The sequence below is a fragment of the Mesitornis unicolor genome, unplaced genomic scaffold, assembly GCF_000695765.1.
Source record: "Mesitornis unicolor isolate BGI_N332 unplaced genomic scaffold, ASM69576v1 scaffold152, whole genome shotgun sequence".
Taxonomy (NCBI): domain Eukaryota; kingdom Metazoa; phylum Chordata; class Aves; order Mesitornithiformes; family Mesitornithidae; genus Mesitornis; species Mesitornis unicolor.
This window is the reverse complement of record NW_010166888.1, coordinates 17,140-44,500: the sequence shown is the minus strand read 5'-3', so window position 1 is coordinate 44,500 and position 27,361 is coordinate 17,140. Positions and strand designations below refer to the sequence as shown.

The 27,361-nt window shown below is 41.8% G+C and overlaps 1 protein-coding gene across 1 annotated transcript in view; it reads right to left on the bottom strand.

The window, feature by feature from the left end:
* MYH10 (myosin, heavy chain 10, non-muscle) overlaps positions 1–27,361 on the bottom strand; it is a gene marked incomplete at its 5' end in the record, with an annotated part of 86,183 nt that overhangs the window by 44,511 nt on the left and 14,311 nt on the right. The window contains 3 exons of the mRNA XM_010195095.1: positions 1,715–1,744; positions 7,924–8,026; positions 19,639–19,666. Of these exons, the coding sequence (XP_010193397.1) occupies positions 1,715–1,744; positions 7,924–8,026; positions 19,639–19,666 (161 nt within the window). The remainder of the gene's footprint in view (positions 1–1,714; positions 1,745–7,923; positions 8,027–19,638; positions 19,667–27,361) is intronic.

Genomic DNA, 27,361 nt, shown 5'->3' with positions numbered 1-27,361 from the left:
AAAGAGTGTAGGTTTGGGCTATAGGCATATCTCCTGTGTAGGCATCTAAACAGAACTTGGAAAAAGCAGTATCACAGTACTGTGGAAAAAGTGAAGTCATGCAATATTTCATGCAGGGCAACATTAAGATAAGGAGAGGTTATTGTCTCAGTTTCAGAAAAATCAGCATCCCAGCGATTCAGTTTGTTGTGAAGCCTGGGTGAGGCAAGGACAACTACACGCTACTCACATACAACAGGGATCCACTCTGTAGTTCAAAATGACATTGAAACAGAAATGTTAATGATTATGATTTATGCAGTATAAACACTTCTGGATTAGCACATTTCTGCTGATACATTTAAAGTGTTTCTCAACAAATGGTTTATTATTTCAACACCGACATCCTAACTCTAAGCAAAAGGAGGGTTAAACTAAACACTGCTCCATCTATTTTTGGAACAGAGAAATATTTTAATGAAAACCCTTAGAACTGACTGAGGTTTGCAAGGAGGGAGGATTAGGTCGAATACTAAGAATGTCTGTAACTTCTGAAAATGAGACAGTGGGCTCAGACACATGATTGGGTTACAGAGGTTTAAGAAGTTACCACACACCAGCAAAGGCATCACAGCTGTCCATGTGATATGTTTTTGCTTCCAATATACCAGACCAAACTTGAAGTTTCTTTTATTATTTTCCTCTCCACTACAGTTTAAATTGCACTACAGTCAGCTTTCAGAAAAATGTAAGGGGAAGAATATAATCACCTAAACTAACCCATGGGAGCTTCTTCAGTTATCAAGCCTTGGTTACACCAAGTTGGAGCTGTTGCAAAGCTTTTTCTTTATTTAAAAGCTCATGCCCAAGACAAAAAGGCATCACTTACCACCTCAGGTTAGAGTAGAGCATTTATCTTGCATAACACGTGGCAGTAATTTTTCAACTCTTTCCACAGTCTTACCGTCAACTTCCACCTAACCCTTCTCTTTACGCTCCTTCACCACAGCGCTGGGACTGCAACTCCTGCTCTCGTACGAGGAGCTGGGCTAGAACAGACCGACTGCTGCCCAGGGGTAGAGGGGGATGCGGGGAGTGGGTAACGGGCAGCGTTATGTGCGTGGCAGCTCTGGCCAACCTGGGCAGTAAGAGCGGCTGAAGCTCAAACATCAGTTCAGGCAGCAACACTGAACAGACACCACGTCGCTCACACCACTTATCCTAGAGAGTCAGGGGAAACACTTGATTTCAGAAGGTGATGGGTTATGCCAAGCCTTTCACCCTTGAAATCAAAGACTTTATCAGGTTACCTGAGAAGCTATAGAAATATTCAGACCAAACAGTATGTTAATCACAAATTTTTGTAACTTCCATTAATCTCTTTTATTTAGTACTTTGATTATTATTTAAAAAGCGTCCTACAGTCTCTCAGTAGCACATGAACCCAGTATAGCCACAGCACACTGGAGAGGGTCAGCTCGAGAGGGGGAACCTTCTGCTTCAGGACACAGGAACACCACTTCGACATGGTGAGAAGTGCTTTGCAATGCTGAGGAACTCGTAAGCTCTTCACTAGTCCACTCTCTCAAAGCCAATTAAACATTTACAGAGTTTACTATTACGTGTAAAACTCTACAAGATTTCCCACATGTTACAAATACAAATTGACAGAAAATAGAAGAATATATAATCAGTTCACCTACATAACTTTAAAAGCATAAAGAAAAACACTTGCCTGATGTTTCACGGGTTTAGGTGATTCGGGCTGTTCATTGCAAACAAACAAATGCAAATGTTAGCAAGCAAGCATTCCAGCTGCAAGTTACATCCCACATTACTCATGTCAGTAGGTTTAGTTTAACTATATACTCACTTCATAGAAATGGTTTAAACTAATTTTAGAAAAGAAGTTATTCGCTTGTCATTGCATATGCAAAATATTAAAACCTGTGTTTATACAAAGCACTAATTCCAAATACAACACATGATGACAGACGGACCTTGAGCAGCAAGGAGAAAGGGCAATAGTTTAGTCAGTTGTGCACTGCCTTCCACAGCTTTGCTGAACAAAACCAAAAAAGTAAGCCCACACCACCAAGTAACTTTCTGTACAGCCACAGTCACTGCAAGGTGCGTTTGTATGGATAACATGATCGTTCTTCTTCAAAAAGGTCATGAAAGAACCAAGAGGAAAAGCATGAGTCTTAAGGAGTCTAGGGTTTTGGTTCTGCACCGTACTTCAAGTATTTCAGAAATGTAAACCTACAATTGAGACAAACGCTTTGTTTCTTTTTTTCAAGACCTACCATTCGCATAAGAAGGAGCAAAATTTTAAGAAACCAGAAGACCTTCAAATTTTGCCAAGAAGAAGGGTAAACAGACCATGAAAGTAATAAAATAAAATGAAATAAAAACTCCCTCAAAATTCAAATTGGACAGTTTCTGCAGAAATTTTTGATTCCATTCCTTCCTTGGCTCAGTCTGCAAGATCAATAATCTTGAGCTTCACATCAGAGCATAGGGGGAAAATACTGTGGTGAAACGCACACATCAAGAGACTTTCATACCAAGCCAGATGCTCATGGCCTCCGTTTATGTCTATCATTTTAAACAACCAGCACTGGTTTAGTGCAGAAAATCAGATTGAGAGAAGTCTGTAAAGCAGCTGGCAAAGGTTTGGTTTATTCAGTTAAGTGATGGGAATTTTGCAAAGCTGCATCAAATCTGCTCAGAAAACAACTCAGGCACCTAAAAAAAAATGTTACTGTTTCAGTATGAAACCACCACTCCTGCTGCAGTCACTGGAGGACAGGTACACCTAGGAACCTACAGGCATTTTGTTTCCTTTGCTTATCTTCAGAGCAGACGAACTGCTCTCTCAGGGTGCCCATTTCAGGCCTCAGAAACAAAAGGGAACATAATCAGAGACACATTTAACTCCTGTGTTTAAATTAGGGCAGTTAAAGCTCATCTGGGAAATCCCCACTAAGGGGAGCTTCAGTCTGAGCAAGCCTACCCAAGATCCTGTACCTCAAAACCAATTATGTTTCTTTTGAAATTAATGAAACAGATTAAGCAATTTAGTATTTCAGCTACAAAGGCAAATGCAGTCACTGAAAACCATCATTAACCTGAAAGCACCAGAACCAGTAATTCTTTTCCAACCTAATGACTTATGTTTCTATTTCTGAACCTTAAATTTTAGTGACAACTGAGGGCGTTTGGGGTGGGAAAGCTTTGGGGAGAGGGGAAGTGATCAAAGATGTAATTTTGGTTCATGTGAACCAGAGGCACATTGTACAGGATGACTGGAAGTGAAACAGCAGCGGTGGATGGATGCAGTTATAGAGCTCCTTAGCACACTGCTGTGACTGGAAACATCTGCTGATTTCATGTATTTGACCATGAGCAGGGTCCCGATATGTTTAGAGTCTACAGGTACAGCTGAGAGCGTCCTCCAGCCTCATGCAGTCTGTAGAGCATGCATGTTCACGGCAGTCCCTGGGCATGAAGTGACAACCAGCACTTTTCCTTCTGTTGGAAAGCCATGTATGCAATTAAAAAAAAAAAATTATTTCCATATTTTGCACTGACTTCCCTCCCCATCCAAAACCACAACATTTTTAAACTAAAGCAGAACCCAGGAGCCAGAATTAAAACTCACTACTTAACCATGTTAAAGCAGCTCTAACATATGCATTAACAACATGACTTCATTCTGGTGTCTCTCTCGTCTCATGTAGTGCATAGGGGAGCGATGAGCCAAAGCTAAGCAGTTTAGAAGTCTCCTTTCCTCCCTACCCTCCTTGCTTAATTTGTCCAAAACCCCCTCTAGACACACCAGCCTTCTCCTCGCGCTCACCAGTTACCTGTCCTTGTTCTCTTCCTCTCCTTTATTCTACACATCCTTTTCTCCACACCTGCTGAGCCTATAGAAGAATAAGCGAAGGTGACGGAGGCTCCTATGTGTGGCCTAGGAGCATGTGACAGCTGACCAGACCAACAGACACCAGTGTGGGTCACCTTTTGTCTGAGATGCCCAAGCTATAGCACAATGGTTGCCTTCATAAAGCTGGCCCATGCACAGCACGGTTAATAGCTGAATAAACCACAATCTGCTCAGTGCAGGCAAAATATTAACATTTACTGGGAAAGTTCTTAACACTACCACTCCACTCCTCCCAGACTCTTAAAGCTCAAATCTGTTGGATGCTAAGCTCAAGCTTTCAGTTATTAACAACAGATCTTCCCTCCCCTCCCTTGCTACACACCTGCCAGGACTGTACGTGTGTCAGCTCTGACTCTCAACCATGCAGGCCACGGACGAGGATTCAGGCTCCCTTCCACCCCACCTCCAGTCTGCAGATGAGTCTGTGTTCATAGCTCACTGCTGAGCCCTTCTTCCTCCCCTCCATCACTTGGTTCTAGAAAGCCCAGTCTCTCTTTTTCTAATTTAAGGGACAACCTTAGTCTCACCTTGCTCTGCCAAGTCCCACAATCCTTAAAGCTTCTCTTCTACACTTTCACCACCAACACCTACCCACACTTCCTAGCACAGTGCCCAAGCCAGTACCTCTAACATTCTTGGGGATTTAACAGGAAATGAGACAGTGTGGCTACAGATTGAAACACTCAAAAATGAGGAATTGCTAGTATTAGGGTTGTTCAGCGCTGGAATTCCACCTCTGGGTTACAATGTGTTACTGACTCCATTTCCCACAGCACCCCTCTCAGAGGGTGACGTGCCAAAGGCTACCTAGGACTCCCCGCAGGTGCATGGCCACGAGCTGTTAGGAAAGAGGGCTGTGGGGAAAGAAAAGTCTCCTGGACAAGCAGCTGAGTGACAAACGTGATGAGGACGTCCAAGGGATAAGTAGAGCTCCTACGTGATGCTCCTCGCATACGCCGAGCGTTTCACAACCAGTGCCGCTGAAGAACGCACTTGGTGAGTGCCTGTGGCATGGCAGAACATCAGTGCTGGGCTGGCCATGCCCGAGGGGTCAAACCAGGAGCTACATTTATCTGTAATACTTTTACAGCGCTTTGTCAGACAAAACAGACACCGTTAACCCTAGGCTTCAGAGCGGTGTTGGGAAGACAATTATTCATTCGTCAGTGTGCAAATCGCTACATAAAAAAAAAAAATCCATGCAGCATTCAGACCAGCCTCAGTAAAATGCCTGTAACCAATAATTATTTGTAAGAAGATGGTTAAAAATAAATCTGTGACTAGCAGTCTATTTAACAAGACACAGGACAATGCACAGGTTGTACAGATGGATACCACGGCTCACCACCAGCTCTCTGACGTGTATGTAAACAGGAACAAATTAGGGCTGCACATATAACCCAATTCTGACACTTCCTAACGTTTGAGTGTTATGTGCATGGGTTAGACATTCTTGGTTTGCAATATATAAAGTAAAAATGAATTGTTGCAGAACAAGGAAGACTCACTCGTATTTTCAAAACTGTCTTTGGCTTTTTTTTTTGCATTCTGCATTTTTCATAAACATTTTTAATTCAGTGCTTACTGTGGCACTGCGTTGGTTGAAAAGCACAATCTGAGTATCAAACTTTTATTCAAGACTCTACCCTGTTCTTTTTGCTGTGCCTAACCTACGTTTTACAAAGAATGAAAACTTTTCCAGTCTTCATCATGGCAGTCACCAATGGTTCATGAGGCAGCTGATCACAACAACCATCTCCAAAACTCTTTTGAGATGAACACCACCATCCCATCTGATCACACCAGTAAGCAAAGAATTGCAGTTCAACCAGCAATCGAATGGAATTAGCCAACACTGTGCTAAAAAGAACTCCTCCTTCCCTTCACTGACATTTTTCACTTCAGATTTCCTCTTTCTTTTCTGTGCCTCTACTTCATACCAGTTATGCAGTCATGCAATAAAAAAACCAAAGTAAACTTGTTTTGTTTAAAGCCAGATGGACTTGAAGAACACCAGTTTGAGCCTGCACCAGTCTCCAAGCCCAGTGAGCGGCCACAGGAACCGTTACGTTGACAAAGCTCAAGAAGGGCTCCTTCCTTCAGCAGAGGCACTGGCACAAAGTGCTCATGGAAACACAGTGTGAGAAAGGCCAGACAAACACAGAGCACTTTTAAACAACCAAAACCAGGGCTTTGGGGGGTTAAGCACTGGAACAGGATTGGAGAGAGGTTGCATAGTCTCCATCCCTTAAGATTTCAAAACCCAGCTTTACAAGGTCTTGGGCAGCGTAATCTAACATTGAAGGTAGGCACACTTTGAACAGAGGCTGGACAAGAAGCTTCCAGAAGTCTCTTTCAACCTGAGGCATTGCAAATTGCCAATAGCTATTTAGAAGTACTTGGTACAAACCCTGCACAATTCCCTTCTCTGCATAATTCCCTTCTCCCTTAAAAAGCTGTAGGCAATTTCACTCCTCTAGAAGTTATTTTTAAAAAAGCTAGTTTTGTTCAAAGCTGCACAGCAGTAAAGCCAATATTCATAAATCAAAACGTACTCAGAAAACCAATTCTGATGGATGAGGCTCTAAATAGCACTCCCCTGAGCCACGTACCCTCCCAACACAGGACAGTGCCATGAACACACACCACATACTGCTGCCACTCCAGTCACAGGAAACTTCCTTCCAAGGCCTGGAGCTGGTGTGGACACAACCTGTGACACAACCAGACTGCACAATAAATACTTATACAAAGACTCATTTTGACCTTTTCTGTGTGATAAACCAGCAACAGTTTGAATAAGCGTCAACACTCAAGGTCATGTTATTTGCTCTCGATTAGAGCAAAGATTCAAGTTTCCCCATATACTTAACTAGGTTTCTCCAAATCTACCCAGAGAGCAACCTTTTCCTGTCTCCCACTGCAAATCCTTGCTTGTCTTTTTTTTTTCTTCACAGACTGGTCAAAAGTTGTCTCTCATTTTTCCAGCTTAACTAGGTTTCTCCAAATCTACCCAGAGAGCAACCTTTTCCTGTCTCCCACTGCAAATCCTTGCTTGCCTTTTTTTTTTCCTCTTCACAGATTGGTCAAAAGTCGTCTCTCGTTTTTCCAGGAGTTTGAGTCTTGACGCATTCAAGAATTTTTTAATGCTAAGTGCCATACACTAGAAATTACAGAAATTGTTGCTGCTACGTCAGACGACACAGGTTGAAAGCTTCCAACCTATGGTGCTCCTGGAGAAAAGCAGGCGTAAGGCAGTATCGGTCGGAGGAAGCAACTTGCTCATGGCAAAGCTGCACTAACACTCCACTGCAAAGAGATCAAAGTGCTCAAAGCAACAAATATTCAAACCCATTCATATTTTTTTAAAGCAAAGAACCGCTAAAAATTCAGTGCAAATTCTGAAATCTGGGAGTGAATCTGAAGAAAGTTTACATAAATCAATCAGAGGTAGCGACAAGTTCCCACAAAACCTGCATTCTCTGACATAAAAATGTATACACCTTAGCTGTAGTGTTATAAAATCTGAGCTTGTTTTTAGCTGCTGATTTTTAGGTAGAGCAAGTCTACAGCAGTTTTTAAGCTTGATGATTTTTCCAATCTACAAGTTAATTTTTAAAGAACAGAAAGCTCACTCACAAATACAGCACTGAAAACTGCATCTACTGGGAACTAAATTCACTAAGAATTGCCCAAGTTAATTAAATTTTTTGAAAACTGGGGTTTACAGCATCAGAAAACTCTGATACTGTTTCTAGTTACAATGTTTGCATAAAGCCTTGAATTTCACAACATAAGTTAAACAGTGAACATTAACTGGAAATTTTGATGTAACTGCACATCTCAGCAGCTACTAAAGAGAAAATAACGGTTGAGACAAAGTTATGTGGATTATATGACAGCTTAGCTTTAATAAAAAAGTTGTGGGTTTTTTAATGCAAAAGTTGTCCTTTTCAAAAAGAGCAATAAACAAATGAGAAGATATCTCAACTTACAGGAATATTATGGTCCTTTCTTCCTTTATGGGAGGAAGCAACATGAGCAAGGTACTGAATAACCTTCTTAGTGTTTTCAGTCTTCCCGGCACCAGATTCACCTCTGCAAAACATTTCAGACATTTTCCTCAAAATTAATTTTCAACAACTTATCAATCCTTTGTTCGTGGCAACCTCCTTTCATTCCATTTATGGCTTTGACTACGCAACAGACCTTCACGAACCCTCTAAACCAAACCCGATGATGTTGCAGGGAATGACAAGGTATTTGTTTAAAATACTTTCTTCATCCTAAAGATCTCCTTCGCGTGAAGATGTTGATACAACGCGTTAACATTAGTTTGATTAACAGCTTTTGTCTGTATGCCTGAATTCCTTTGTTACCTTCAGTAATAAAAACCAGACTTGTCCTGTGCCTCAACCGCAAGGCCAGAGAGAAGATTCTTCAGAGTGCAAATACATATACGTACTTTTAAAATAACTATATAGTTATACACACTTCTACATTTAGCACCATTTTAGTATCTTTTATATTGCAGAAGCTGGTTATAAGAATTACCAAGTTGATGGAAACATTCAATATCTTTAGAAGCCAGTTTCAAAGTACAGCGAACACACTTTAACCAAACAGATTATTTGCACTGCTCATTGCAGACTCTTAGCTAGTTTAACAATACGTTTGTGGCCATAGGGCTACATGAATTAAGAAATTAATTTATTAGTGCAGAGCAGTGCAGCACGCTGATCAATAAAGATAGCAAATGCACACTCGTTTTTAAGACAGAGGCAGATTTAAAGCAGAACAAGTTTAGACACGATTTATTGCCAGGTTTACATATGGGGTTTACATTCTAGGCAGGAAATGCGACCATGTTCACATCACATCAATCACAAACGACGTTACTACAGTTTTGTTGGGGTTTGTTTTCTTTTAAACCTGGGTCTGGTCTTTGGATAAATCCACACCAAGGGAATACCAGGTCTAACTTAGCCACGATTCAATGGCAGTGACGTACATGAGAAAGATCCCATTTCAAGTGACACAGTGACTGCAGCTCTGAAGGGTGTGAAGCTAAAAAGGATTTTATTACGGCGATTTGCACCGAAAGAGTGAAAGTCCTTCTGACATTCAACAGCTGTTCAGAAATTAAACTTTTGGAAGCCAACTACTTTGTAAGAATGACAAGTACACATTTTGTGTGCTTGCATATTTCTCAGCTAAAGATACTTCAATGGAAATGTTACTTTACCGGGAGGAATTTCAGCACATTCTTTAGCAGTCTTCATAAATCCCTTCCTTCACCATGCTGCATATCCCAGTTTTGTAGCTCGTCTGCATTTCTGTAGGCATTTAGTGCCTTCACACCTGTATTTCCTGATCAGATAGGCAGCTCAGAAGCATCCCTATCCTCACATTACAGTTAACATCAGCAAAAATGAGACAATACAGCACTTGAAATTCTAACTTTGCATATACAGAAAGGACATTACCTCAGATTTTCAAAGAGAACAGACTCTAAAACAATCTTGTTTCTTCTTACCATCCATAGAATCGCAGAGTGATTCACAGGACAACAGAGGTGACCTCTTGCTAAGAGATGGGAGGACATGCATTTCTCCAAGAAGTGATGGTGACCAAAAAAGCTCACTCACAGCAGCTTAGCAAGTTCATCATGGAAGAGTGGCCGACAAGAGCTAGGTACAAGGTTTGGGTGAAACAGCTCATCTGTTCAACCTGACAGAACAGCATCAGCCCCTGGGTTCTACAGGAGAAAGCTTTTAACTGAAAACATTGAACAAAATTATTCTGCAGATGAGCTGCGGGATATTTCTCACAGCCCGTTACCAAATCATGGCCTGCAACAGTAGAGCATTAACCAAGGCACCCAATTTTATTGATGGATTCTGCTTCTCAGAAGCAACTACACCACCGAGTCTAAAACCATTTTTGTTCCATTTTTCCTCACAAAACTACAAATATCATTGGAAAATAAAACAGAACAGGAAAGATCAGAAATCCCTGCACTCAAAACTTTCTGGAGGTTCCCTTGAAACTTGTTGACTACGTTAGCTCTGCTCATTGCATGAAGAAACGTGGAAGGTATTACCTGAAGAGCTGATTACAAAAAGTACTCTCAGAATTGGCTAATGGATAACAGAGTTTCCTTTTTGCCAAGATACCATCAATATGCAATGCAGAAACTGGGTGTACTTTGGGACCATTACAAGTGGAACAACACACTTTGACTCTTAATGAAAAAATCCCATTTCAGCCTGGCCCAGTTACCACACACAGGACAAATGTAAAGATTGGTACGTAGAAAAAGACCTCAGATGGCAATTCCTGCATCCCAAGCAGTCTTCATTTCTATAGTTTCCCTTTTACCACAGTGTTTACATTAACATAATTCATGGCTACAAGCAGTAATAAAAGCAGTCTTGCCTGTTTCTAGACATATATTACAATATGCTTAATGCTAAAACTACTCCAGCAGGTAAGAGAAGTAAGAAAAGAAGTACAGCAAAATATACATTTACATTTTAAAACAATACAATTTGTTCGTATTGTCATCAGAGCTTGGGAAAGCATTATTAGCCGTGCCTCTAAAGCCAGATAAATAATACTTTCTTTCAAATTACAGAAACAAAGTTTATTAAATTTTAAAGGAGGGAAATCTACTCCGGCACATCCAGCAAAGAGAAAACAGTACAATAAATACAGTCCAGATGTCGACTTTCTAGAAGAGCAGCACACAGTTTTCAAAGAGCCTACTAATCAACAGGCTTTTCTGGCGTACACACCAGCAAAGCTTCATACAGCACAGGAAGGTCAAAAGCTTGCAATAAATTCCTTTTGCTAAAAAGCCCTTAAATGTAATAGTTGGTGGTTTTTTAGAGAAAGGCTTTATGCAAGTTCTCATTCAAAAGCAACACTAATGGATGTTATCACCCTTGTTCTCATCTCCCTGGAGCTTACAAGTATGCCAAGTATTTCCTGCAGGATGCAGTGTAAGATAGCTCTGCTGCCATATACTATAAAAGAATTAGAAGATTTAGGATAAAGCCCTTTTCATTTCTAGAAATAATGTCAGCTGCGTAGTTTAGTTCTGTCTCAGGAGTGCAAACACACGAATTAGAAAAATAAATTAAAATCTTCTACCTCTATCAACCTGCCCAAAAAAGGTAAAATTTTAGAAACACTGTGTGCCATATTTATGGGATGGAAATGGCATCATGAAGCTAAAGATTAACTTTTCAAAAACCTGGTTTTAATACAACTCAATTAATATGTTACCATAAATTAAACAACTAAAACCCTTGGCTGAAATCCTAACTTTACTTTACTCAATGGTAGCTTTGCTAATGACTTCAGTAGGGTCATAATTTCACCTCCTTTATTTCAGTCTCAATTCCACTACCAGTAGAATCAAAGCCTTATGAGACTGAATTGAAATACCCTGTCAACTCCAGCCACGGGCAGTATCAAACAGCGCATCCATGCAAACCATCTCTAACCACAGCCTTAGGTTGGAGGTATAAGGTTATGCCAGCAGTTAACTGAAGGATCTCTCCCTTACAAACTACCTTACAGAGACAGGTCAAAGAAAATCTGACAGTCATGAGTAAATTTAAGCAGAATCTAGAGTTAAAGCACTTTCCCCTAGAGCAGCAACGCTTCTGCTTTGAAGGAGCTTCAAGCACATTAAAATAGGAAAAGCTTAGTGAGCATAAGCATTTTAAAGTTTTTTACATGGTTTTCAATTCATTGTATGTAAAGATACAGCACCATTTTCAATAAAGGACAGTACTCTTCAGGGAAATTTATCTCTGCTACAATTTGGTTAGCAAAAATTAGCGACTGACTTCTCAACCAGCTGCAGTTTTCCTCTCTCCAAGCTACTTCAGCCCAAATATTGCACAAAAGAAGTAAAAGACATTTTCTCTGCTGAACAGATTGTCATGTAGAAAACACACAACACAAAGGTAGCGGGAGAGGCCTCATGGATCACAAAGCAAACAGGCAACAAGCAGGAGTGGAAGCTCGTCTCCTGATTCCCAGAAGGGCAGCAAGCTCTTCCCACAGGGCCCCCTTACAGTGGCTGTTGTAATTCTATGAACAGGTCAAATGCCTGTCTGGGAAAGACCTATTCTAAGGGAAAACTATACCGAACCAGTTGCTTTTCTTATCGTCAAACAGGCTTGAAGCGCCTGCACGTTATCTTGTGATGGTTACAGATCCCAGCATGGCAGGACAAGGCATTACCACCTCTTCCTGAAGAGGCAAATGAGTTTCTGGATTTTAGGGAAGTCAAGTTAGTTTAAAGTTGCTTACTGAAGTCCCACTGCAAGGACTGGCACCCTCCTAGCACCACCCAGCAGCTGTTACCTTCACTAGCAGATCAGGGACCACACAGGACGTACATGGTGTCGTGCTGTGAGTCACAGAAGACAGAGGGACACAAGAACACGCGTACAAAGAAAGCTTTGAAATTCAGACACAGACTTTTCTTCATCTTGCTACCTGTGCACAAAGTCTCTAGCGCAAGCTAGCGATATTTGTGAAGATAAACATCTGCAATACATCTATTGGGATGGTCAGATGCAGTTAGTGTCACCTATCCCACTATAGAGATGATCTGTGATTTAAATTACTGAAAAACGAACCAAACAAGCCAGTATTTTCCAGGCAAGGAGCCTGGATCACTTGAACCTTTCCCCTGCCCCAGGAGTTTCAGTCTACTTCTCTCATTCCTGATCAGCAACAAGCACTGGGATGAGGAGCTCATCCGGAAGGAGAGAGTCCTGTGAAGCAGCAACGGCACCACCACCTTGGCACCTGGGCAAGGCCTCCTCAGCACCCGATTTCACAAGACACAGGAATCCCAACCTGCCCCACAGGTCCTGTGGCCAGCAATGCCTCCTTTCATACTTGCACAAGACATCAAAACACGGAAGTGTGCACTTCACTTGTTTGCAGGAGAAAGTAACTGCGTAAGAGCGAGCCCTAACGCTCTTTTGTCCTTCTCACAACAGCAGTTGCAAAGAACAGAAGAGACACTTATACCCAGACACAACTGAGCAGCTCTTCTGCCAGTTACAAATGAACAGAAATTTACAGTCAAGACCTGTAATTAAAAGGATGTCTTAATCACTTGGCTAATTTTCTGAAATGAAGAGGTGTATCTGATAGTTAGGACTAGCACAGAACCATCAGTAATTGGCTTTACTACTTACAAGGCTGCTTTATAGCTCCTTCATTTCTCTCTAGATGCTTCACATCATCTCAACACCAGTTGTCTAGGGAATGTCACAAGCTGGACTCCAGCCAGAGGTTGTATACAAAAATGCTTGGTATTTGCTGCCGTTGTCCTTTAATAAGCAGCCTCTATTCCCTCCACACCCCTCCACTCCTACTGAAGTCAATTCAGATTAGATATCCTTGTACGGCTGCGAGCATCTGCTAAATGACTGTTTATCAAGCCCTGTCTCAGTTTGGAAAATACCATATGTTTGTGGTAAGATTCTTCGATTTAGACCATAACGCTTAAAAAGTGCAGCGCGGCACATTTTCATATTTGACCTTCCAAAAGTCGCCTGGCAGCTAAAGACAACAAAGCCAGGAAAGGCTTGAATATTTCTCATTTCTTCATATACCACAACAGAAATTTCTTCATCTTGGTCACCAGCCTCCACCAGCCCAGCAGGCCCATTTAACATCAGCAGACAGCAATAATCGTAGAGAAACAACAAAACTTAGCAAAACGTCAGCAGCTGCAGCTTTTCTAAGAAAGATCCTGCAAAGCAGTGCACTGCAACTGCACACCTTACAGGAATGAAAGGGTGTACAGGGAGGGATGTGCACATTGCAAAGTTAGCACCACTTTTCTGTAATTGATTTTTTATGGACGCTGGGTTAATTCAGGCTGATAATGTGCTTATAAACTAGCAGGAATATGAACTTGCTGGAACTACATCTGTTTTTGTTTCTTTTCAGCAAACTAAGAACTTACCGACATAAGATTCTAAGCAAATTGTCATTTGCACTCCAACCAAGGAGAGGTGATTAGGTAACAGTTAACTCTGGCTTCCCAGAAAAATGCTGGGTTTGGGGGCTGCTTCTTTGCTTTTTATTTGAAAGCTTAATGAACTAAACTACAAAACAATAGAGAGCTCCAGCAACCTTACTAACAATTTGTTAGTGGTTAGCATCCCAAGATTAAACCCTCAAACTTCAAAGCTAAAAAGAAATTATCACTGCTATTGCTCGTTCAGCTCCCCCATCTCATCATTAACCAGACAATACTCTGGTTATGACTCCATAAATTGTCCAATGGATTCACGAACTGCAAGTATATGTGGGTTTTTCATAGTTGGGTTTTCCAATTGGTCAGAGAGCACGTAAGAAATCACATTACTACTACCAGAGGAAATCAGGGTTATACCATGGAGCAGGCAGAGTCCTTCTGGACACTGGAAAATTACTTTTGGTTCACTCTGAGAAAAGCCTCTCCACAATAAATCAAAAAGTTTCTTCTACAAACTCCGTCCCTGGGGCTCAAGTACTGATCAATTTATGAGAACAGGCATGGCTGGGGAAAAGCAAGGGGAGGCACAGGGAGGACAATGAGACAAAAAGGATGAGAAGAAAGGAAGTCAGTGCATAAATATCTCTAAGATTATGTGCCACTAACTCAGAATAAAGCCCTGTAGACCAGTCTCCTCAGCAATGCAATTGTCTATACTCTGTTCCTTAAATGATGAAGGGTGGAAAAAAGGGGGAAAAAATTAAGATGGTAACAAAATGAGAGGAAGGCAAGACACCATTTCGTGTCCTGAGACAACTCTTACTTCTGCAGCAAGAGCAGGAAAAGTCCTCTATGTCATCAAGTCTGGACTGGAGAACTGAATGACAGCCACATCAGCTGGCAACCTGAGTAATACCCTCCTGAAGAAACAGCTTCCATGGTAAGTGAAGGACAAGATGTTCCGCTGACACAAGCATCCAGAGAATGCAGCAGTGGTTGGTTTTGGGTTTTGTTGTTTTGGTTTTTTTAACTGGTATTAAGTTTGACTTTAAGAATATATTACTAACTTTAAGATCACCAGTTTGTACAAAAACTCCTCATCTTTAGGGCATGTCAGACCCCAAACTCCTCACTGAATGTCAGCAAGTGAAGTTGAGAGAGGAAACCTCTAAGTAATCCCACTACCTTTGAAATAATGAGACGTGGCAAGAGGTGTGGTTGGAGAACCATCCATCAGGCCAGCCCACTCCACATGGTGCATTTAGATGAATGCCTGTGTCTGTAGCATTTCAATGCAACAGAGGTTACTCTTCAGCACAAGTCTCTTTGAGGGAAAAAAATATTAGGATTATTCTCAGAAAACCATATGCACCTTCTCTCAACAGGAACACTGCCTGCATACTGTCCTGCCACACAAACAGGGAGTATTCTCTACCAAGCACTGAACCAACCTGGATCACTGGGCACTGTAACTCCTGAGGCAAAGTGTGAACAAATCTCCAAGTGTCTGCTTAACACCCAAGATAAGACATTCTTTAAATGTAGCTACAAAAGTGGTTTAACTATGTTAGAAAAAACACCAAACAACACCCTTGCAGCTTCAAGACATGTCTGGATGCAGCTGGCTATTTACTAGAATAGTGACTACATGAAGGTAACTGCAGTTCTTTCAGGGGAAACAGATTGAGATTTTCTAAGGATCTGGACAGGTGAACACAATGAAACAGCCCCAACCCCAGATTTCATTTGCACACTTTCATGCCTAGGGTAAAAATTACCATGTGCACCAGATATAAATCAGGATTCAGTTGGCTATTGAGTCCAGAAGGATCAAAAGCTTAAGGTGATCTTGACGGTGAGGTAATAAAACTGAAGACAAGAGAGTTTAAAGGCTTTCCAAGATAAGTAAGGATGGATCAGACATTTACTAAGGTAGAACCACACAAAAGAAGGCATTGGGAAAAAGTGCAGAGATGGTCTTTGAAGAGGAGTAACTGAAAGCAAACCCCAAGGCTTGAAATAGCACCAATCTTACACCTGAGAATGCCCCCGAGAGGAGCACTCCTGGCTGTCGAGAAGAAAAGCAGCTGGATCCAGAGACCTGGGAAGCTGTCATGCAAGTACTATTACTTTAGAGCTGATCCAGCCCCCTACTCTAAAGGCCACAAAAGGTAAAAACCCAGGAAACTAGATCAACTGGAAGTAGGGAGGGATAGGTGAAGATGCTAACCAGACAGACCTTCATGAAGCAATGGGAAAGACTTCTCTCCAGGATGTACATAGAGACAATTACAGTGAAGGCAGTGGGAGACAGGAGAGTGACAGGCACACCAGAACTGTCCACCCATCTAAGCATAAGTCAAGGGATGTTTTCTTTCTCACTAGCTAGCCTGAACCACTCTTACTGTAGGAAAGAGCAAGCATTTTGAGTACTTTCAGCTCTACTAAAGATCAGGGTCAATCAGGTCCTGAGAAGTCTGGGATGAGATGTCTCAAGCCTTTCATGACCTGCCAAAGGAGTTTCGGAAACCACCTCCAGTGCGGTTAAGACACACTCCTTCCACATTATTTATTCTTGCCTTAGCGTAAGACCTGTAAAACCAGTGCTATGGAAGGGAAACACACACAGGTTACCTTTTCACCACACAATCAGCAATGCAATGGAAGTCCTGGACTCTTGATCGAAACATCAGGCCTCCTTTTGGCTTGATAAACAAGGGAGTTTGCCATGGCCCTGTCCCATTCATGAAAGGGATTTAACATCTCAGCCAACCAGATGTCAAGTACCGAGTTTATCATGCAAACCTGACGAAGAGATCGAGCTCCCTCATGAAGCCCAGAGGGGAAACCACACTGGGGACAGAACCACAGCAGGCAGCTGTCTTCACAGCCTGTTTGTCCAAAAGATCAATGCAGGGGAATACAAATGGTTTTGATGACACTTCTGGACACAGAGCTGAAAAGCAGGACAAACCTATTCTAAGAGAAAAGTGTTTATTAACCTGCATAGCAGTCTGGTTAACCCCTACTATCCTTTGTTATATACAGTCAGCACCTAAATGGTGCTGATGGTTAACACAGCATTACCAGTATCTCCTGGGCTATGGTAGAACTTCGATGCTGAACTTCAAGATAACAGAAACACCTTGGATCCTAGCATCTATCACATCACATGTCTTCATATTCCCAAAGGTAAGACCTAGACTGGATATCCTCTGGTTCTGTACATCCAATTTGGAGATATAATGCCTTACCCTTCATAATGCTGAGGCCATCGATCTCTCCACGTTACTGAGAAAATTTGTACTTCCTTGTTAACCCTGTTTTTCTTTATGGTGCTGTGTAAGTACTTCTCTGAAGTACTTAAGAAGCCCAAGTTAAAGCAGCAGGACAGCCAATAGAGCCTGGAATCTGCTAGTTCAGAAACTCAGCTTTATTAAGACTCTGCCACAGTTTTGTTAAGCGCAGTCTTTAACACTGGTACAATCAAAACACTGAATTAAAGTTAGTACCTTGACACTGGACAAGTTTTGCAAACAGTTTCAATGCTTCCTTTTGCGATACAACTCCAGGACAGTGTTGAAATCCTTTGGAGATGCATTGTTCACTGCCTCCTAGCACCAGGTTCTGAAATTTTACATGGAGTAGTGGATTTGTCACCAAACATTTTACACGTCCATCAGAAGTGTCCTCAAAAGCATCTCTGAGGATCTTTATATTAGACCTGCACTCAGAACAGTCCCCAGCAGGCTCCAGACCTCAGTACTGGATATGGTTGCATTCTCCTGAGGTCTGACTGGAAGGAAGTGCGTCCGTTCCCCACCCCTCACCATCTGGAAGCAAGCATCTCTGCAAATGGGTGTCCAGCAAGCAGCTTAGCAACAGCCTCGCCAAGATGTGGAACCCATCACAAGATCCAGGTATTTCATGTTGAAGTGTGCTGTACCGAATATAAAACAGAGTTCAACTGCCTATTCCATGTAGACGGATCAAAAGCTTATAGTAACCTTACAGGTGAGGTAGTAACAAAATTGAAGGCAAGAGAGCTTAAAGACTTTTCAATTTGCAAATGAACAGATCAGATGTTCACTAAATCCTGTAGCACTGCCATTCCAACCTTTGTGGTCTTGGCTGACCATGTAAAGAAGTGCAAGGTTCATGCATAGGCAGAAAACATGAAGCAACTTCAAAAAAATTCACCTGAGGCAAGCACGTACTGTCAAAGCATCCACAAACACACAAGAACAAAGCATTTATTTTTGCTCTGGGATCCCATTCCAGCTTTCAGGGCTGTTTTGTACATTGCATATGAAGTAGTCATCACATGAAAACAGAAGTCCTACTAAGAGCAAGGACCACAGACCTAGACAAGCCTATGTTAACTGGATCAACTTTTGTCTTAGCTACAGAACTGTATTTGCTTCTGCGTCCTTAGGCTCCATGAATCTTGTATTTACAGTATCCATAGTTCAGAAAAGCATGGCTTGAAAGAATCCACCTTCAGTCTTGTATTGAGTCTGATAGTTAAGGCACTTCTGTAGGAAGCGGGAGATGAAGATTTGAATCTCTTCATGGCAAGAAGGAAACTGAATCCAGGTCTCTTTCCAGCAATTAATCTAACCATTGAGCTATTTCAGAAGCAGGCATCCTCACAAACTATGGCCTCAATGCAGCTGGCATGCACTGGCACACACCGTGGTCAACTGATCACATAACCCAGTGAGAGGCATGCAAGCTACCATATCTTCCCTCTCTCTCTCAGATAATTGAACATGTGCAGTTATACCTAAGATTGCAAACTACAAGCAGTTTCAGAATGGAGCCCAGGTGTGGTTTCACAACTGTGAACTGTCCTAACTCTCACACCAGCACCAACAGGGACAGTTCCCCTCCTGCACGTTCATACCTCCTGCTCCATACCAAAGAGTTAAACTGATGAAAAGCATCATTTTCTGGCAAGGTTGGTTTTCTGCCAGCTTCACTCCATGAACTGGCTTATCACGTTGGCTGCAAACCTCCAGGGCTAGCACAAGAGGCTGCAGAAGCACACAGCCTAGGTGGGATGGGAAAGGAAACTGGATCACCCCTTTCAACAGCAGCCCACAGACAGATCAGCTCAGCTGCGTCACAAGCCTGAAGCACATTCATCCTCTTCTGACTACCCCACCACTGCATTTCCAGGTCCCAGAGGAATTTAAGCTGAAGCTAGAAGTTTGCTCGTGCATAGGGCAAATTCAGGTGCACACAGAGAAAGCAAAAGGAAACCTCAGTGTCAACTTGTTCAGAGTTCTCCTGCTTAACGCAGATCCAAAGCTGCTGTTGCTCAGCAGGATTTCCAGACCAACTTTTGATTCATGCCCCCTGGGTACTACACACGGAGGAGAACACAGCACAGCATTTCAGACAGACGGGCACTTTTTAAAGCTTTTAATCTCTGATTCACATCTCTTAACTGATATTTTAAACTACATTTCTTAAGTGTCACACGCCCATAAAACTTCCAATGAGGTGAATTACAGTACTAAAGAATATATCCTCACACTAAATATCACTTCATGCTACATCTTTAACCATTTGCCACTGCCTGTCAAGATTAAAGACCAGGTTTTAGACTACTAAGGCTGTATTAAAGACTCTTTTCTCAACAGAGATTTCCAAAAATGCTCAAATGAAAAAAGTGTTCACTTACGTGCAGAGAATTGATTGGTCCTCACGGTCTGCAAAACAAGAACAAACACGGTTATAGCTTGGTTTTATTTTGTTTCTATTGTCTTGTAATTTGCAAGGCAGTTTCTTTTAAATCTGTACTTTAAAAATTTGGCTTTTCAGCTTAACAGTTCTAAGGACACTTTCAAGCAATTTTAATAATATCCCTTAAATGTTCCAGTTCACCACCACCCTCTCCCCAATCAAACACCAGCTTAGACATTCCTAACAGCTCTGGAATTTCATATAATAAAGCCAAAATTCTAGTTAAATTTAATATAATTCACAGCAATCTTTTTAACCGTATTTTCAGACAAAGCTGGCCCCGCATCTTTGATTCTGCTTGCAGTGCTTCCCAGATTAATCACATTATTTAAAGTCTCAAGCAAGGAGAAACCCCACAGTTTCAAGTACACAATACTAGTGACCAGATACTTGGAAACAGCACTAACGTCTCCAGTAAGCACTTTGGTCTACAGCTTTTTTAATTTTTCCTTTTTAGATGAACATGCAAGCCTGAAATGCTTTCATTTTTCAGCTTATTCATTAAAGACTTGTCAAAAGGACGTTCAGGGCAATGCTGAACAGAGCTGAACTCTGCAATATGGTGTGGCTCAGCACTTTTGTGACACCCACTGTCGCGCTCATGACCTTTGAAAAGAATGCCTGAAGGTCAGCTATACCCTACAAGAGGTATTTCATAACTACAGGATCTTTACAGAATATATTTCAACATCATGCACTCTATATTAAAAATTGTATCATCAAAACATTCAAATATACCTGCGAAAAAGTAAAATGTTTCAGTTAAAGGTGTTCACCACCCCGTTTGAGCCAGAGTTTTCAATGAGTTCAACATTTTTCATAAATGTGCATCACAGAGATCTTGCTTTTACACTTGAGCTGTTTGTCACGGGCTCCAGAAGATCACAATTGCCTCCTGCAAGCTCAGGACTCCAAAGAGATTTTCTGTTCTGATCAGCAATTTGTAATGGTTTACATTACAATAAATAAAAATCAAGCTCTTTTTTCGTTCAAGTGTAAAGTTCAGGGCTACACATTAGACTCCCCAACACGCTCTGCATACGTCTCCCTTCTCCTTGAAAACCAGACTCTGTAACGTGGTGACCACAGCACTAGCAGGATGACCAGACAGCTTCACTTGCTACAAGGCAGCTTCCCCACATACTCAACAGGTTTGAAACAAATCTATGTCCATATGTACAACCTCAATACATTCATGACCATTTCTGGAAAGCAGAGTAACCTAAACATCATGTCACATTGTTTCTAAATGGGTACAGAAAAACTGTTATTAAACTGAGTTGCAAATTACTGCTGAGTTTTGCAGACTGTGTGAAACTGCTCATCCTCCCAGTGCAACAAGCCAAGTCCATAGTGCTGTTGTGTAACAGTATTGAAGCAGGATTTCAACCTTAGCTAGGTAGCATGAAAAAAATGTAAAATTAAAATCCCCCAGTGAGCTGTGTTTGCCCCCATCATGCTGCCTGATGAACAGCTCAGGTACAGAGACAGCTCATGTTCAGCTACACCAGCTGAACAGCCAGGCTTCCCGCACAGCAGTAGAAATCCCAGTTCCAGCACAGGCAGGGCTGCAGATCAGGGCAGGGACAGGCGCCTGCATTCAGATCAGCTCAGGCTGACAGGGAGCCCAGCAATGAGGGTACACAGCCAAAAAAGGGGCAGTTGTGTCCTGTGCCCTTCTCCAGCCGTACACCAGCACTCAAGTGAAAACACTTGAGCATCGTGTACGAAAATTTGTACTGGTGCAAGGGAGACCCAAGATCCCTTTTCTACATAGCAGTTCCAATTTACCTTGGATGAAAAGGTTATGTTCATACAGACACAGCGCATCTAAAAAAGCAAACCAGCTAAAAAGGCCTTGTCTCAGCAAAATACTTTTATTTTATGGAAGTTTGGAGCATGTGCCTTCAAAGCAGGCAGCTGCTACCGCGCATCTCCACAGCTGGCTAAACCAGAGGCTTGTGGACTGCACCACTGGCAAGATTTATCCTACATTTTAACATCAAGTATGATGGAAAAGATGAGGTGCTTTCCGACCGAAAAACGCTTGAAACACGTACACAGTTGTACTTTGAGCCCCTTGTTCAAAAAAGGCAAGAAATACCAGTGATCCTCTTAACCACTGCACAGACAAACTGTACTGGGCTTCCCCAGGAGCACAAGTCAAATGCTGCACCCCTGGGACTACCTGTGCCTTGCAAGTAGATGTTAGGTCCAAAAATCTTACCTACAAGGTAACAACCAGAGCAGAGTGATTGCAGTAGCACAGCTGAAGAGTATTAGTTTAGATTAATAAAAGTGGAAAATAAAATAAGATTTTAAAAGCTGGAGATACCCCTTAGGCTGGAGGGATGGTACTGGATCATTTCTTACATTTGCACGGTGTACAGCAACTCCTGTGCAGACACCAAAAAAGGGAGGTGGAAGCCTGTGACTGCATGAAATAAAAGCTGAGAGTAGGCAAAAGCAATGGGAGTCTGACAACAGAAACGTTAACAGAACACTACAAAAGTTCACGTTCTTCTGGTTTTGATATACCACAGCTGGGCTTGCAAGTCCTACGACTTCTTGGTACCAAGCAGCAGACAAACCCCAGCACTCCAGCCGCTGGACAAACCATAAGCCCAGTTGTCAGCAGAAACTAGAAAAACATGCAACTTTCTGACTCTGACCCGTTTCCAGGGGTAGCTCACAGCGACTCAAGCACTTCACAAGTAACGCTGTATGCCAGAAGACCAAGGTGATACAGGACAGTACAAATCATTTGTTCTCTTAGAAGAAATTACCAAATGAATGCCAAGTTAGTATCACGAGTAGAGTGAAAAGTATTTCCTACCTTTAATGTTTCTTGAGGCATTTTCTAAAGTGACAACTTGGTTTTTCCCTTTCTCACTTCCCGAGAATAACTCCTCTCTGTAATTTTGTCCCTGTAGCTAGGCCACTTTGTCAAAAAAATAGTCTCCTCTAAACCATAGCTCTTCAGTTTATCACTTCTTAAAACCCAAAGAACACAGGTAACACTCACCTTGAAATTTAAAGTGGCTTATTTGAAGGCAATGTGCATCTGTCAGTGCTCTGTGTCATTATATATGTCACCTGTCAATTTACCATGCAAAGCCAGTGTTCCACAACATGCAAGACCCACAGTATAAGTGAATTTTCTTACCCAATTAGTTCTAGAGGAAGTCTGCAAGTCCAGACAGTTGTATGTATTTTTGTCATTGCCAGAAGCTCCAGCAAGTGCAGCAGAGCTTTTTTTTTTTATGGTCTATGTCCAGAAGCTTGAATTGACACAGACCTTATAACACAAGTTATCTGGTACTCAAGTGTGTTACTCCAAATCCATTCTTCTGTGTCCATCTGGATTCTGAACCTCACAAACTATGGAAGTGGAAGCAAGACAACAGCAAGTGTCACGTTTTGCCTTCTGATCACTTCCACTAACGGTCAGTTCCAGCACCGAGCACTCAACTAACAAAAACCAAATTACAGCTTGAAGGCTTAGGATGCTGCTTTATGCATTGTCAAATACCAGATGCCTTTGTCCCATGAAAAAAACCTGATCTCTCCGGACTCATTCTGAAAAAGATCCTGACAGAATGGCTACCATGGAAGAGTTATTTATGGCTGGTTTGTTTTGATTTTCTCTCCTCCAAATAACACAATTTACCTGTAGTCTTGATTTCAAGGCAGCTGGTCCCCATCCTAAAGGCTCCCTAGAGCAGTGACTGCACATCCACACACTCGCCTTCTGAAAGAACCGAGTCCTCATCTGCCACTTTGCCAGATTTGTTATCTAGGGCAGGCAAGAATCACTGAACTTCTCATCTTTAGACATATATCTCAATAACACTTCCAAAAAACTGTGATTCTCTGTGACCCAGCTTCCATCTGAAGCGTCAGGCAGCCCACAAGACAGATTTTTTTTTTAATTATTTATTTTAATGACAGAGAGAATATGTTTAGGTCTTAAAAATAATCTGCCTTTGCCATTTGCAAGAATTTTAAAAGCAATTTTTATTAAAGCCAGAGTTTGATGTGGTTGTTCATGGAAACCTAAAAATATTTGGAAAACGCTTAAGTTTCTACATAAATCTTGCGATTCTTAATAACAGACCAAAAAAAACCTCTGTAGCAAAGTCTTCATGAGATAACATCACTAATATCAGCCAGATTTGCAGGAATACCTAAGACTAGACAAATTCAACAATCCCTTGGGATTTATAAGCAAACTGGAGCAGCAAGGAGCAGCACAAGCTCACCACAATGTTCATCTCCAAGTTCCAGAGCAATTGAAATAGGAAATACAAATCAATCACTCTCATTAATAGCATTAGCAAAATTGACATTAGGTGTCTCTGTTATGCTACACAAAGGGTGAGAAAGTGTATTGGACTGAAATAGTTTGTCACATTTTGAGCACAAAAGTAGACAATATAGGGGTGCAAAAGCACCTATGAAACTACTCGGATAATACAACTTTTGCTATCAGCATACATATCTTTCGAGTTACTCCCATATAATCCAAAGCAGTTCCATTATAAGGCTGAGCCAAACTAAGAACTCCAGTTTCCCAGGGAAAGGTGTCCTCTCTGAGCAACTCTGGCACTTGTCTGATCATAGGTTAAAGCAACTCAGCTCATTCATCAAAGATACTTACATTCATCTGCTTCAGTTAAACTGACTTGCTGAGTATGAGGATGGATGAGTACACTGCAGGAGGGGATGAAAAAAGAGGGCCAAGCTCTTAATTCAAGCTACATCGTAAGACCAGCCTTTTGGTATTAAACCTGCACAGAAGTCCCACTGGAATCGATCACTTTAGATAGACACAGCTTGGATTTAAAAATATCCCAGGGTCTTCAAACTGCACTGAAGACCATAGCATTCAAGTCGCACAGAGGAGGCTCACTGCAATATTCCTGATTTGAAAAATAAAGTTGCAAAATTATGCAAAGTCTGAGTAAAAACAAAATTTGATTTTCTACTTATGAAATAAGCTTTTTAAGGACGAGTACGTCCTTTTGAAGGGAAGAACGCAGAAGCACAAATGCAATATAACCTGACACCAGCCTTCGACTGAAACTCTCCCAGTGCTGTAATTCAACTTGAGCTGCCACTGATGTCTCTGCTTCCTCTGCCCGGGTTCCCCATCCCATCCTAACATTCTGTGATTCCTGCATTTGAACCAGCAGCCGACTGTGCAGATGCACGTGACGCTACCTGAGACAGCTGATGGAACTAACAACATTTCGTTTTCAACCAGACCAGCTCCCTGATCCCATTTAGAACGCAGCCACACAAGTGAGTGTATGGAAAGTGAGAGAACCACCTCTTACAGCAGCTGCCCACACTCCGGTCACCCTAAAGCTACCATGAAAGCACACTCAGGTGGCTCCAGCCGGACAGCTGCTGCCAGCAGAAGATGCCACCTCTGTCACCCCTGCTCCCTACCCTTGAGCCAGCGCTGGCAGTCCCCTCCACCTACAATGAGCTGATCAGGGAGTCATACTAGCAGAACACTACCCTATCAAAATATATAAAAGAAAGGAGGGGAGGGTAAGAGCAGCCAGCACAAAGGAGATAAAGCAATGAATAACCAGAGCGGGTCTTACTCTTTTGGGCAGTGGCTAATCATGAGATCAGCTTACGCTGATAAGTTTTACATTTAGCATCTGGAAGCATCAGATATCGAAGCATTTCTTTTGCTTCCACTCAAAGGAAGACTCTCACACCTCAAAGGCAAGAATCAGATGCTGTGTTTAACACCTACTGCTGCAGAGCTGAAAGACATCTGATGCAGCCACATTAGGGAAACCCAGTTGTACAGCGCTGGACGGTACCAACGTTTGGAAGAGAGGCCAAGGAGAATTACCAGAATACAAGGACAGACAAGAATTACAGCTCTGAAAGCCATCCCTCTCAAACCTACTTTGCTCTAGTCTCCCCAGAGGAATATGCTCCGAGGACAGCAGTTGGCAGCTCCTCAAATAAACCTGTTGCTTGGCTGCAAAAGAGTTGCCGTGTTTTCTTATTTGAAATTCCGGTAAGAAGAGATCCTGATGTTTAACCTTATTATGGATATATAATAAAATGCATAAAGTTTCGACTGTCAGAATACAAAACATTTTACTCCACATCCCTTCTCTCACCAAACTGTAGAAGGATTCTTCCCCCCCTAATGAACAGACCAGACTTAACAAACCCCCTGTTAACTCTGGGAAGGTTCCAGATGTACATTAAACACATTTGTGGGTAATTGGTTCAGGCAGGATGTTCTGAAAAGTTGTAGCTCAAAGCTACAGAGTCTGACTACAAAAGAATTACTGTATTTTAACAAAGCAGCTTTTCTTAAAAGCATGACTTAGTTCTGCTTTGGTCACACTATAGTCATTCATACACTGATACCAGATAATCAGACAGAAAAAGAAGAATCTGCCTTCAAGTTCCCTACCAAAACTCAAAGGCAGCAGCACTGCAGCACAGAAATTTTACTACAGAACAGAGCTTACAAGTAAACTAATGCCAACCCTCTACAGCTGTCTCTGCTCCAATTGCCCTCTACTATATTGACATTTTAAGTACCGCAAATGCCTTGTTCTGTCTTCATCCATCACGATTTGTCTGGGAATGAATGAAAGAAGCCCTTTGGAGCTATCCCACACAGTGAACTGCTCAACTAAAAAGCCATTTTTTGAGCTTAACACAAATACTCAAATCTATGAAAACAATTCTGCAGATGCATTACCTGCTTTCAGATTTACCGAATCTCCCATTACTTCGACAGCAACTACAATTCCTGTCAAACTCAGTAACTTTCATAGGAACACTGATGGTCTCACAAACCCACCACTCTTCCTATAAGCATCTTCCCTTTCGCATCCATCCTTTATTTAGGCACGAACATGAAATAAGCATGCCAAGATAAAAAGGTTAATTCTAGAAGTGCAATGAAATGGATATGTGCAAGAATTAACTTCCTATAGGCTACCACACATCCAGCCAGCAACCAGCAGGAAATTACGGAGAAGGAAACTGTTCTTATCTGCAGGTACATCAAGGGTTGCCCTTCCTAAAACCCACATGCAAGACTTTTGTGGATCATTTTACCATCACCTTTCCTTTTATTTCTCCAGAGCATGAAATACTTATTTAGCAGTGATAAAATGTCAGCCCCATTTCTGTAGCTGGCATAACCAAAAAAGTTGATGCTTTCATTGGGGTGGAGCAGGGCAACTTCTTTGATATTACTCAAATGGGAGAAAATGTTGTCTTTCGAAAAAGAACTGGTGTAGGGGGATGGAGGGTTCTTGTTTATTTTTAGACAATATTTAATACTCAGGTGCCATAGCCCATAAACCAAGAAGAGCTCGGTTCCCTGGTCAATAGCCGTGTTTGTTGTGGATGTCAGGCTTGGAAGACCTGTGTATATTTGCCCTCTACTGCAGGTGAATTGGCTCGAATATCAGTCTATTCAAGGACATTTGAAAATTGAATTCCTGACAAGCTTTGTGAAAATGGGTCACTGCCTGGAGCAAAGAGACCTTCCCATCTGCACAGATTTTGCTGCTGCAGAGCATTCACAGGATTGGGTCACAACCACTACACAGCTTTATAAAGGACACAGGTGATCTGCCAACCTGCCATTCTTTGACTCCAGC